This window comes from Enhydra lutris, unplaced genomic scaffold (assembly GCF_002288905.1).
Source record: "Enhydra lutris kenyoni isolate GAN:26980312 unplaced genomic scaffold, ASM228890v2 scaffoldscaffold22, whole genome shotgun sequence".
Lineage (NCBI taxonomy): Eukaryota > Metazoa > Chordata > Mammalia > Carnivora > Mustelidae > Enhydra > Enhydra lutris.
In genome coordinates this window covers 15,378,400-15,390,470 of record NW_019154106.1, presented here as the reverse complement: position 1 = coordinate 15,390,470, position 12,071 = coordinate 15,378,400, and the positions used below count along the sequence as shown (strand labels likewise).

Here is a 12,071-nt window from a genome sequence, read left to right as displayed (position 1 = left end):
CGTGGTTAGTATAAAGATGGTCCAGCAGTAAGTGCTAGCATGTCATTTAAGATAAGGTTTTCCATGACTAGAGTTCAGAAACACATATCTCTGGGAAGGCTATAACCTTTCCAATAAGAACATGAGTTGGGACATGATTTTCCCAGGATGACTGACAAAAATTAACGTTTTGAGATTTTTAGTGTGGGATTCTTGCTACTATACCATGATTCTGCCTAAAATCTTTATGTTGGCATTCTGAATTGAGCTACAGTTAGCAATAACCAATTCTAAACCATTTTGGAAAGTAGGGAAAATGTCTGGGTAGTACCCATTTACTTAAATTTGTACTATCCATTTTTCTCCTCTATAACCTCTGTTGTAATAAATACCAATTCCATTTGTGTGCGTATGTGTGTGTGTCTGTATTTTCAAACAAAGTGTACTTTCATGAGTGGGATGAATTTCTTTTTCTTTTTTTTTTTTTAAAGATTTTATTTATTTATTAGAAAGAAAGAGAGAGAGAGAAAAGAAGGGGGAGAGCACAAAAAGGGGGAATGAGAGAGGGAGAAGCAGACTCCCTGCTGAGCTAGGAGCTGGTTGTGGGGCTCAATCCTAGGACTCTGGGATCATGACCTGGGCTGATGGCAGATCCTTAACTGGCTGAACCACCCAGGCATCCCAGGGAAGAATTTAACGTACTGATCTCTTCTTAGATGGTTTCTTACATGTTTAAAATTCAGCTGGATTAAATAAAGTTTAATAAATATTTAAGGGGCACTCATAGTATGTCTGTGTCTTTCACCGCAGCAGGTGACATATTTTTTGATATTTGGAGCTCATAGTGAAGTCACTCAGAAAGGCAGTTATCTAAATGTCAGATAATCACTTTATGCTCCATGCACTAGATATTATTATGTAAACAAGGCTATTAAAGATGAGCATGTTTTCATAGTCAATGTCAGAAACCCAGAAAGCATTCAAGAAAAGAAGAAATGACATACAAAATAAAAAATGAAGTATTCATAGGCAGGATTCTGATGAAAGCCGCTTCCTTGTTTTTTGGTAGGTCATGTCACAGATATGCCTACTGCCATGTACCTCCCAGGTAGAGAACTGGTCTCCTTGTAGTTGATGCAAGAAATTTGTGGAAATGAAAGCAGAAACTATGGGTGGTGATTATAAACTTCCATTCTCTAGAAAGTCACCCCGTGTGAGGCCCTGTGGGGCAAATGTGGTTGAGTGCGGCAATGGTTTTTGACATAAAGCATGCGATCCTCTCAAATTCATTATGGCCCTTTCATTTACAGACTCTGATGCCTGAGTTCAATGCCTTCCAAAGAATATATGGGAAATAGAAACAATGTGACAGAGTTTGTCCTTCTAGGGCTCACACAGGATCCTGAGGGGCAAAAAGTGCTCTTTGTCCCATTCTTACTCATCTACGTTGTGACAATAGTGGGCAATCTGCTTATCATAGTAACCATTATGGCCAGCCGGTCGCTGCATTCTCCCATGTACTTTTTTCTTGCTTATTTATCATTTATAGATGCCATCTATTCTACTGTCATTGCTCCCAAGATGATTGTAGATTTGCTTTATGAGAAGAAGACTATTTCCTTCCAGGCTTGTATGACTCAAGTCTTTCTAGATCACTTATTTGCTGGTGCTGAAGTCATTCTTCTGGTGGTGATGGCCTATGACCGATATGTAGCCATCTGTAAACCACTTCATTATCTAATTATCATGAATCAGAGGACATGTGTTCTTATGCTGCTGGTGGCCTGGACTGGAGGCTTTCTGCACTCAATGGTTCAGTTTCTCTTTATTTATCAGCTTCCTTTCTGTGGCCCCAATGTCATTGACAACTTCATATGTGATATGTATCCCTTGCTGAAACTTGCTTGTACAAATACCTACCTCATTGGAGTTTCTATGATAGCTAATGGAGGAGCCATTTGCACTGGCATCTTCTTCATTCTCCTAGTTTCCTATGGGGTCATATTACACTCCCTTAATACTCATGGTTTGGATGGGAAACACAAAGCCTTCCACACCTGTGCATCCCATATAACTGTGGTCATTTTATTCTTTGTTCCCTGTATCTTCCTGTATGCAAGGCCTAATTCTACCTTTCCCATTGATAAATTCATGACTGTGGTTTTGACCTTCATAACACCCATGCTGAACCCCATAATCTACACCCTGAGAAATACAGAAATAAAAAATGCCATGTGGAAACTTTGGAGTAAAAATGTGACCTCAGTTGACAGAGGGCTGTATTGCTCATGCAGAACATGATATTCATTCTTTCACAGAATCAAGGACTGCTTTCATTATTAGTGATTACATCTTAAAAATGATTTCCTTTGGGTTAGTTAGCCTCTTTATTCTGAAATAGCTATATAAATTAATCTTTATCTAAATGGAGTATGTTACAACCCTTAGAAAGCAAGAGAATTGTGTAAGTTTAATCTCTGATCTATATAATCATACTGTGCTAAGGTTCTTCAGTGAGCAACGAATTTTTGTTTTATTTCAAGTTTTTGTTGGTGGAGTATGGTACCTCCCTGGTACTTAAAAATATGACCTAATAGAAATTATTCTCCTTAGTCCAAGAGAGTGTGATTTTAAAATTAAAAATTCACATTGTTAAAAAAAAAACCTTAATCTAACAGTAGAAATAAATTCCCTGTCAAATTAACTAATTCGAAATTTCACAGCACATGTTCATAGCTGAGGATAGATCTATGAGAAGTGAACTTTATTAGCTTTATACTGTGATGGTAGCATATGGCTGATTTTCTAAATCCTAATGAATTTTTGGGCAGAAAAATTAAATTGTTCAATGCATTGTGTGCATCTAGATATAAAGACTCTTCTGGTAGTTGAAATATACATTTAGTCTTTCATATCACAGTAGACTGTCAGAGTCTACCTACATTTAATTAAGTTCTCTGAATATACTTTTTTAAAATTGTAATAAATGCTAAGCATTTTGGGAATATGTTCTGTTTTACATATGAATGCCTTTCTCCTCTGTAAAGTTTATGTTCTGGACTTAAGTAATAAGTCAAAAGTGACTTCTCTCTTTACAATTTCTCTATAGAAATTTTGGAGGTTGATTACTGTATTACAAAGGTCATTTCTGAAGGCCCTGGCATTACACTTTATCTTGCTGAGAGGTCAACTCACAACACAGATTGGATATGAAATTGGTATTTTTTGTCCTCATCTTTCTTTCAATTTGTAATTGGATCCAGTGAGTGTATTTAGCAATATTAATGCTTCCATTTATTTAAAATGTATTGAATAAATGCCAGCCATGAAGTTTTATTTATTCTTCAATGAAGGAAATAAAAACTAACCTAGATATTTTAATCAGAAAGAAATCCAGTACAGTGGATTAAATACTTCAAAATGACCAGAATTGGAGGACCTACTACCTGGATACTGGTGTGAATGCAGTTGGGATCAAGGATTTACCACCAAAGCTATTATGCAGAAATGAGGAAGCTGGATTCAGAATGAAAGATGTGTGCATACACTTCTCAAAGTCCTTCCCTGTCCTGATTTTAAAAATAAAATAAAGAAAAAGTTTTAAAGTTTTGTTTTTTACATTTACATCTTTTACCCATATAGGACATAAATGTTCAGGTATGGTGTGAAGTAGAAATATACTTTCCTTTTTATCATAAGAATAAATTTCCCAGCACATTTATTGAAAACCACTGAATTTCCCACTACCCTGCAACACCTCTACTTTTATATATAAAATATCTGTATATCTACTCTTCTATTTCTTAGCTTTCTATGTAGTTCAATTAGTTGATCCCTGAATAATAATACAGTATCTAAAGTGCTGCAATGTTTCATATACCATTGTGATATAAAAAAAGTCCCCCCAATGTTTAGTAGCTGAAAATACCAGCAATCACTTCATCATTTCAGATTGTTTCAGTGGGTTAGGAATTTGGGAGCATTTCTGAGGTGGTAATTCTTGTTCAGGGTCTGTTGTGAGGTTATAGACAGAAACTGGCGGAGCCTGAGGTCATCTGAAAAGTTTCGTTACTCACGTGACTTGTACCTAGACTTTCAAGTCTTGAACAGTGGGAAATAGAACAAGTGTTACTCCTTGAAATCATAAGGTTGGGGTCCTATAGAACTGGTGTCCTTGTAAGGAGAGGAAGGGATGAGAGAGTTCTCTTTCTGAAATGTGTGCACAGAGGAGAGGTCATGTGAGGACAGTGTGAGAAGATGGACAATCTACAAGCTGGGAAAAGAGGCCTCATCAGAAACCAGCCCTGTTGCTACTTTGATCCTGGACTTCCAGCCTCCAGGACTGTGGGAAAAATCAATGTCTGTTTAATCCTCCCTCTCTGTAATATTTTGTTATGACAGCCCAAGCAGACTTTGATGATGATGATAAATAATCCAGATTTGGTGAATAAAGGCCTGAGTTGAATCACCATAATTCAGTTCATAAAGGTCATGGCTCCTCATCAAATCAGCATATGTGAATAATACCTAAAGCTAGAATTTTTTGAATGAAGGAATCATCAGTTATCCTTGAATAGTGTGTGATAGCACCACAAATAGGGGTGTATATCTTCCTCTTAACCTTTTTCTAAGGCATCTAAAACCATTTTACCAGGGTAACTGTGCTCTGGAAAGAGAAATGGTCAAACATTTCTGGCAATGATTGGAAATATGTTGCAAACTAGTGCTCATTCCTGTGGTCCAGTAGTCTGAAAGCAGACCAAAGGTGAAAGAAGGAGCAAAAGTTATTATAATGGGGCAGTTCCACATACATTGTTAGACTTCCATGTGTTCTACAGGAATACATTTCTGTTTTGGGTCCCTGGTCACTGGAGTATAGTTTCATGGAATGAAGGAAGGACTCAATAGAAGTATTTAAAACTAATCTTTCATTCCAAAATATTAAGCAAAAAGTAGTACCATATTTTTGGCTACCAAAGAGATTTGATAGATGCAGAGAGTGAGTCTTACCACTTTCCCACTTAATTTACTTGCTTGGTTTGGGAACAAAATGGAGAGACAGGCTCAATCTGTATGGAAAATGGAAGCTTAAAATAAAATCTGATATCATTAATATTTACTTTTTGTGATTTGCCTTTGTATGAGAAAATCCTGTAGAGTCAAAAGGATGTATTTGGTTATGATCTCTCAACATCCTCATTTCCTTAGTCAGGTCTCCCTTGGAAGACAAGGAGGCTCACTGAAGTAATTATATAGACCAATTAGGCAAGCAAAACAATGTCTTTTGTTTGGATTACTCTGCAAAAAGTGAGAATATCAGCTATTCCATGCAGGAAAAAGATAAATAAGTTAGGATTTAAGAAACCTAAATTTGTATCCTTACTTTGTCTCAGATTCTTCATATGAAAAATTAAAAAAAAAATGAATTAGGTACTCTTCAATAACCCATTCAATTTCCATTGCCTAAGATTATTGATTGATTCATCAAGTTCTGGCTTCCATGTACTGGAATTTTCAGAAAACTCTCATAATATGATATGAAATCCAAGATTAGTATTCTTCTTCTTCTTTTTTTAAAGATTTTATTTATTCATTTGACAGACAGAGATCATAAGCAGGCAGAGAGGCAGGTAGAGAGAGGAAGGGAAGCAGGCTCCCCGCTGAGCAGAGGGCCCGATGCGGGGCTCGATCCCAGGACCCTGGGATCATGATCTGAGCCAAAGACAGAGACTTTAACCCACTGAGCCACCCAGGCGCCCCTAGTATTCTTCTTATAGTCAAACATGGTACAACACTTTTCAGGGATTTTTTATTTTGGAAATTTCTTAAATTAGATAGATAATATTGTGGAACTGAAACAATAGAAATTGGTTTTTGGTTCTACTACTTAAGTTACACTATCCCGGAAAAGTGAAATAAATCATTCTAAGCCTCAGTTTTTCTATCTATGAGTTGGAAATAATGTATTCATCTTCTAGGGTTATACTGAATTAACTATGAAAGGACTGCAAATAGTAAGTGCTTGATATAGGATACTACCTTTTGATGGTGAATTTAGGGCAAATTAGAAGTGGACAGGGACAGTAATATGTTATTAACTGACTTGACAAAGTAAATAATTAGTAGTAATTCTAAATTCTCCAGAGGGAAAGAAGTAAATTCTCCAGAGAGAGAATATGGGAAATTCTGAGAGGAAGAAGTTGATGCATTTCAAATTCCCAAGTGTTTCTTGAGTTTATTTGTTAATATTTCCACAACTTAAAATGAGAATCAGTCTTCTTAAAGCCTTTGTTGAAAGATGGATGGTAACTAAGGATCCTGCTATGTGCCTTGGTGAGTGTTCCTGTAGGAAGTAATGTGGGGCCAAGGTCAAGATCAAGACTTGAGGCCAGTCGGACTTGAATTATACCTTTAGGTCTGTCTCTCACTAACTATATGTCCTGGGATACAAGGCTTTCCTTCTTCATGTTTCAGTTTTCCTATCTGTATAATAGAAGGAGAAACCTTTCAACCACATATAACTCTCTCTAAACAATATTAAAGGAGATAATTTACATTTTGCATGATGTCTAGCATATATAAATAGTCAATACTAATTTTTGATTATTACTTATAATAATAATGGCTAACCTTCACACAGAACTTTATAATTACCAAATAATTCCTATCTCTTAAGAGGAGAGTAAACTTACTTTCCTTAGTCCTTAATCATCTCAGAACTTTAATATTTCTGACACCAAAAGAAATAAGAAGAGAGATGAGAAAGAGCTATTGGGACATTTGAAATGGTAATAAAATTTCTTTAAAAGGTATATTCTCTAAAATTAGAATAATATGTAATCATGATAGAAAAATATAGGTTAAAAAAGTAAAAATGTTATAGTTTTAGCATTACAATAAACCTATTAAATAATACTGGTTTTGCTCTATTTATTTTCTGTATTTTTTCATGCATAATTTTAAATACTTGTACCTATACTTTTCCAAGAAATTCTAACATTTAACAATAAGGTAACAGCATATTTCTTTAGGTTGAAAGATTTGGAGACGTATTTCTTCTATTCTTAAAGGCAAAAAGGAGTGCTTTATTTAGATGCACTGAAATGATTTTTAGCTTTTATTCCTTGATGGTGTAGTAGACCTTTCCTTCCTCAACTCCTGTGCCCTTTGGTTCTTAATGAGGGAGAGCACTGCTGGGAGAGGTACTCTTGGTTGTTCCATATGTGTTATCATATGAGAGAGGCTGGTGAAAACATCATAGTTATTGAAGATGTGGCTTCTGATAATTGAAAGCAATCGAAGCAAAGGATTTCTTTCTCTCCAAGAGCGAAGATGCTCTTCTTTGATAAAATATAGGAAATGACTAGAACCTCATTGCTTCCAAATTTTTAATCTTTTTACACAACAAATAGTACTCCCTTGCTTCCTGAAGTGATAGGAAACTGAAGCAGTTCTTTCAAGATTAGGTGTTTCGAATTCTATTTCCCACTTTAGGCATTCACTTAATCTTCAGTACAAAATGTTGAAATGTCTAACTCCGTGTTCTAGTCTCAAAGATATGATCCATGCTTCATCTTCCAGTCATTCACATGTGGTTATTTGGCCTCTGCATATTTTGAAGTGCATGCCTCTGACACATTTAACATTTTCTCTCTTTTTCATTAGAATGTTGGTCTAATTTCATTAGAATGTTCATTAGAATTAGAGCTCCTCCTCTACCTATGGTAGAGGAGGAGCTCTTTCAAATCAGGCTCCTGTCTTTGCATTCCCCCCTGAAGACCACCTTCCTGCCACTTACACATATTGAAGGTGTAATAAATGGTTGCTGAATTAACATGTGAATCAGTGAAACTCTGGGCACTAGGCAATGAATCAAAGGATGAATGAATGAGTAATGGGTTTTGAGAAATAAGGGAATGATTTTCATAAAGGCAACAAATGGATTTTATCTTGTTGTAACATTACCAAAACTATAACTTATTTGATAGCTTCTCTATTAATTCACCATAATGTTTAGATGATATAATTGCAAGGGTAAGCCAGAGACCCAAACAACCATGTTTGCAAGAGATAAAGCATTGGATTTTTTAAGGACTGGATTCTCTCTGGCTTACACAAACTTACACAGAAAAAAAAAATCCTTCCTTAAATTATCTCATCTATAGTGATAACATCTGTTAATAGATCTCCATTTTTCACCCTGGAGGCTGAAAAAGGGGGCTGGTTAGAGTCTCCCAGAATAGCCTTCCTAGTTTCCCCATTATCACCTGCAGCGTTGATAGACACAGGTAAGTTGTCTTCCCACTCCCCGGTCTTCTTGGTAGCTATTCTTCTACTAGATTACTCTCACTAGTCCTTTTTCAGAAGGGACTGAAGCAGTATTCTCTTGGACTCTAAGGGGGTAATATTATTTATTAACTGAATATTCATCATTATAGGTTAAAAGATGACTCTAGGAAAACAAAATCTGGAGACATGAGAACAGCATGGAGAGCAGTGAACAAGTAGAGATCATTTTTGTGGGGGAGGAAGGGTGCTGAGCAAAAAAAGGAAAAAATGAATTTAATGGGGAGAGTATCAGTGAATGACAACGCTTGCAGTAAATTTATTTCTTTTTGTTGGAATATTATATTTGGCACTCATTTTCAAACTGTAATCTTGTAATAAAAACTATCTTTGTCTATTTAATGCCAAGACTAATAAATCTAATGTGTATGGAGTCAGTGTGTCTATGTGTGAAATAGTTTACAAGCAGCCACTTTGGTAAAGAAGAGGAAAAGATTCATGCTACATAGTTAAGAACAATGAAGATAAATGATAGATAAATATTCTTTTTTTTTTTAACAATTCATTGCAGAATGAATTTCGTAGAAAGAATACTATATAATAGTCATGGTCAAATGTCAACCTTTGTACCTACTTTGTGCCAATTACAGAACTAGTCACCCTTCTGTTCTGACAGATATCCTTTGAGCCAAGTATCTTCATTTTACAGTAAATAGTGAAGAGTTCCAGAGGTTAAATGTATTTTACAGAATTATCTTTGCTGTTTATTCCAGTGTAAGGCAAGGGTCACAACCTACTGAATTACACTGAACAGCTTCCTTACCTTTTGTAAGTCTTCATTATTTCATCTGTTACATAAGGATGATAGCAGGGTCTGACTTCAGTGTTGATGTAAAGAGTAAATGTATCTGGCACTTGTAAACACTCAAGCAAATGCTGGCTGTGTTAGTGGTGACATCTAGACATGAAATGGTCTCCGTACATGACAATGCTTTCTTTAGGTGATGTTGTCCAAAAAACTTTAGAGTAATTTTTACTCTTTTCTCTCTTTATGTCTCTGTCAAGTCTCTCAGTGAATTCTATTGTATCTACCTTCATAATACATCCACCTCTACTCCTACCATCACAGTCCAAACCACCATCACTTTTTGGCTAGATGGTTGCAATAACTTCCTAACTAGTCTTCTTCTACTCTTGCTCCTTTATGAACCATTCTCCAGACAGAAGCCAGAATAATCCTCTTACAGTGCTCTGCACAATCTGTCAGCAACCACTCTTTATTCATCCCACTCCTGTTAAGCTAGCTTCCTTTGATCACTGGTACCAACGATGCTCCCTCCTCAGGGACTTTTCACTTGCTGGTTTCTCTATCTGGAAACTTCTATCCTCAGATACCTTTGTGGGTCCTTCCACAGCCATTCAAGTTTGGCTTATGCCATCCCTTCTCAAAGAAGTCCTCTCTGATTACCTTACAGAAAATAATCCTACTCAGGGATCATGTATCATTTACCCTGCTTTATATTTCTCCTAGCAGGTATTGTATTTTTGACATTATATATAATTCCTTTTCTATTTGCTATTTTCTGTCTCTACGTACTAGAATATACGCTTCAGAAAAGCAGAGACATTATCTGTTTTTTTCCCTAGAGTGTTAGGCATATAGTAGACCATGAGTATTTTGAGGTGAACTTATAAGCAAGTGACTAAATAAACCATAAAATTATATTGCATTATATAATCTTCCTCTACATCACACACACACACACACGAACACACACACACACACACACACACACACACACACACCAGGGCCAGAATGATAGGATTTTTTCAGCAGGTTCCTTTCAATGTGGTTGCTACGGATACTCATATTAGCTAAATTTGGCTGGGACTGGAATTGGGAAGCTAACGAAAAAAATTTCAATGACATATTTTGTTTCTATTTTACTTCAAAGAAAGTTTTAAAGAAGATTTTTACAAATTGATTAAGCAGAAACAAATCTCCAACAGAATAAAACAGAAAAACCCATGGTGAAAGAACACAGAGGACAAGAATATCTGGATCTCTAGAAGTCTTTCAGTTTATCTCTCCTAAATATAATGGTTGCTCTTCTCTTATCTGAAGGCAAGATAATTTTTAAAAATGTGAAACCATGACTCTCAAAGAAATATAAAATGAACACATAACAAAGGTTTTATTTAGTTCATTAATTAATAAGGAAACTGGTAAGATTATACTCAGCCAAAAGGAAATTCGAAAATAGCACTCTTACATTATTCAGTCAGGGATGTGTAAATAATTTATGAATAAATGCAAAACTGGATTGATCTGTAATGACCAGAGAAATCAATCAACGTTCCACCAAGCAGCATTTGCATTTCTATGGACCAGAGTTGTTAGTGTTATTATCAGTTTTATAAATTTAAGGAGTTGTTGAATAGCTCGAGATACCAGAAGGCATAAATCCCATAGAATCATATAATCCTAAAGAGAGTGTCATAGATAACACGTAGACTTCAACTGAAGATGTCCAGTAATCTTTAGGTTACATTTCTTTCTTACACAATATTTTTTTCTGACAAAAGTTAACCTTACTTAGTCGCTGTATATCAAAAGAAGTATGAATGTTTTATAAATAAAATAAATTTATATAAAAGGAAAATTCTTTCTTTCTTTCTTTCTTTCTTTCTTTCTTTCTTTCTTTCTTTCCAAAGGAAAGAACACAAATTTTCTGCGTCCATTGGCGCCCTGAAATAGCATACTTAAAATGAGAGATTTAGAAGAGCTTAATTATGTTTACTTACCAGGGTGTAGGTAGGACTATGGGAAACCAGCAAGGGATGATAAAGCCATTATCACAGTTAGACCTGAGAGAACAAGGGGAGAGAGCGATCACAGGAAACCAGAAGTTCCATCCCAAGTGTTCTGTCTCATTTGTCACCCACTGGTTGACAGACCATAGGAGGGAACCAGGACAGTAAATACCCTGAAATCCTTTTCTTCCCACCTGTCTTGCATTCAGCTGGTACCACCTGTTGGTAAGAAGTAAGTGAGATCTGGTGGAAGGGGACCAGGGAAAGCAGCCGCCCAGGGTGTACACATTGAGAACAGATCTGAAGGGGTAGAAAGAATACATCTAGTACCTGTTCCAACTGTGTATTCCGCTTTTTCTCCCATGTAAGAGAGTAAACACTTTCATTTGGGGAGCTAGGAAAAAAAAAAGAAAACACAGGAAAAAAAAGTAAGGAGTCTTCCAACTGATTTATTTATATAATACTTGTTGAATACCACTATGGGTCAGACACTGAACCAAGTGCTGGGGATAAAGAGGTGAACAAGACAGATACAGGTCTACTCTGCCACTTACTTGAAGGGCTTTTAAAAGACAAAAAAAAAAAAAGTGAATTGCACTTAATCTGTATATTAAATCAACAATTGTACAAATAGTTTTTAAAAAAATATATTTAATGAACAGTTCTTAACGTTTCTTATTAGCTGAGAAACAATCAGGCTAATTATATGGTGAGTTAGTTCCCTGTATCTGGATGTCCTCTAGCACAGCCTCAGTGATGGTTTGTCAGGTGATGAACCTTGTAAGAAACTGAGTTAGTTCAAAAATTCACTCTTTTTATAAAATAGAAAAAGGATGTTTCTTTTCTTGGTACACCATGAAAAAGTAGTTTATACTACTAAAATGTTTTGGTCGGGTCTAAAAATCCAAAATATAAAGTTCTCATAATTTGAATTTGGAGATCTTGTCTTTGCAGGTTAATTCTGTACTCCAGAATCTATCATCAGGATTGAA

At 35.8% G+C, this 12,071-nt stretch overlaps 1 protein-coding gene across 1 annotated transcript; it reads left to right on the top strand.

Annotated features, from left to right (window-relative positions):
- The first annotated feature begins 1,317 nt into the window (after positions 1 to 1,317).
- Positions 1,318 to 2,280, top strand: LOC111149642 (olfactory receptor 4A15-like). The gene has a single exon (XM_022506838.1). It carries the CDS (start codon positions 1,327 to 1,329, stop codon positions 2,278 to 2,280), a length of 954 nt encoding a protein of 317 aa, XP_022362546.1. The 5' UTR covers positions 1,318 to 1,326.
- Positions 2,281 to 12,071: the final 9,791 nt, after the last annotated feature.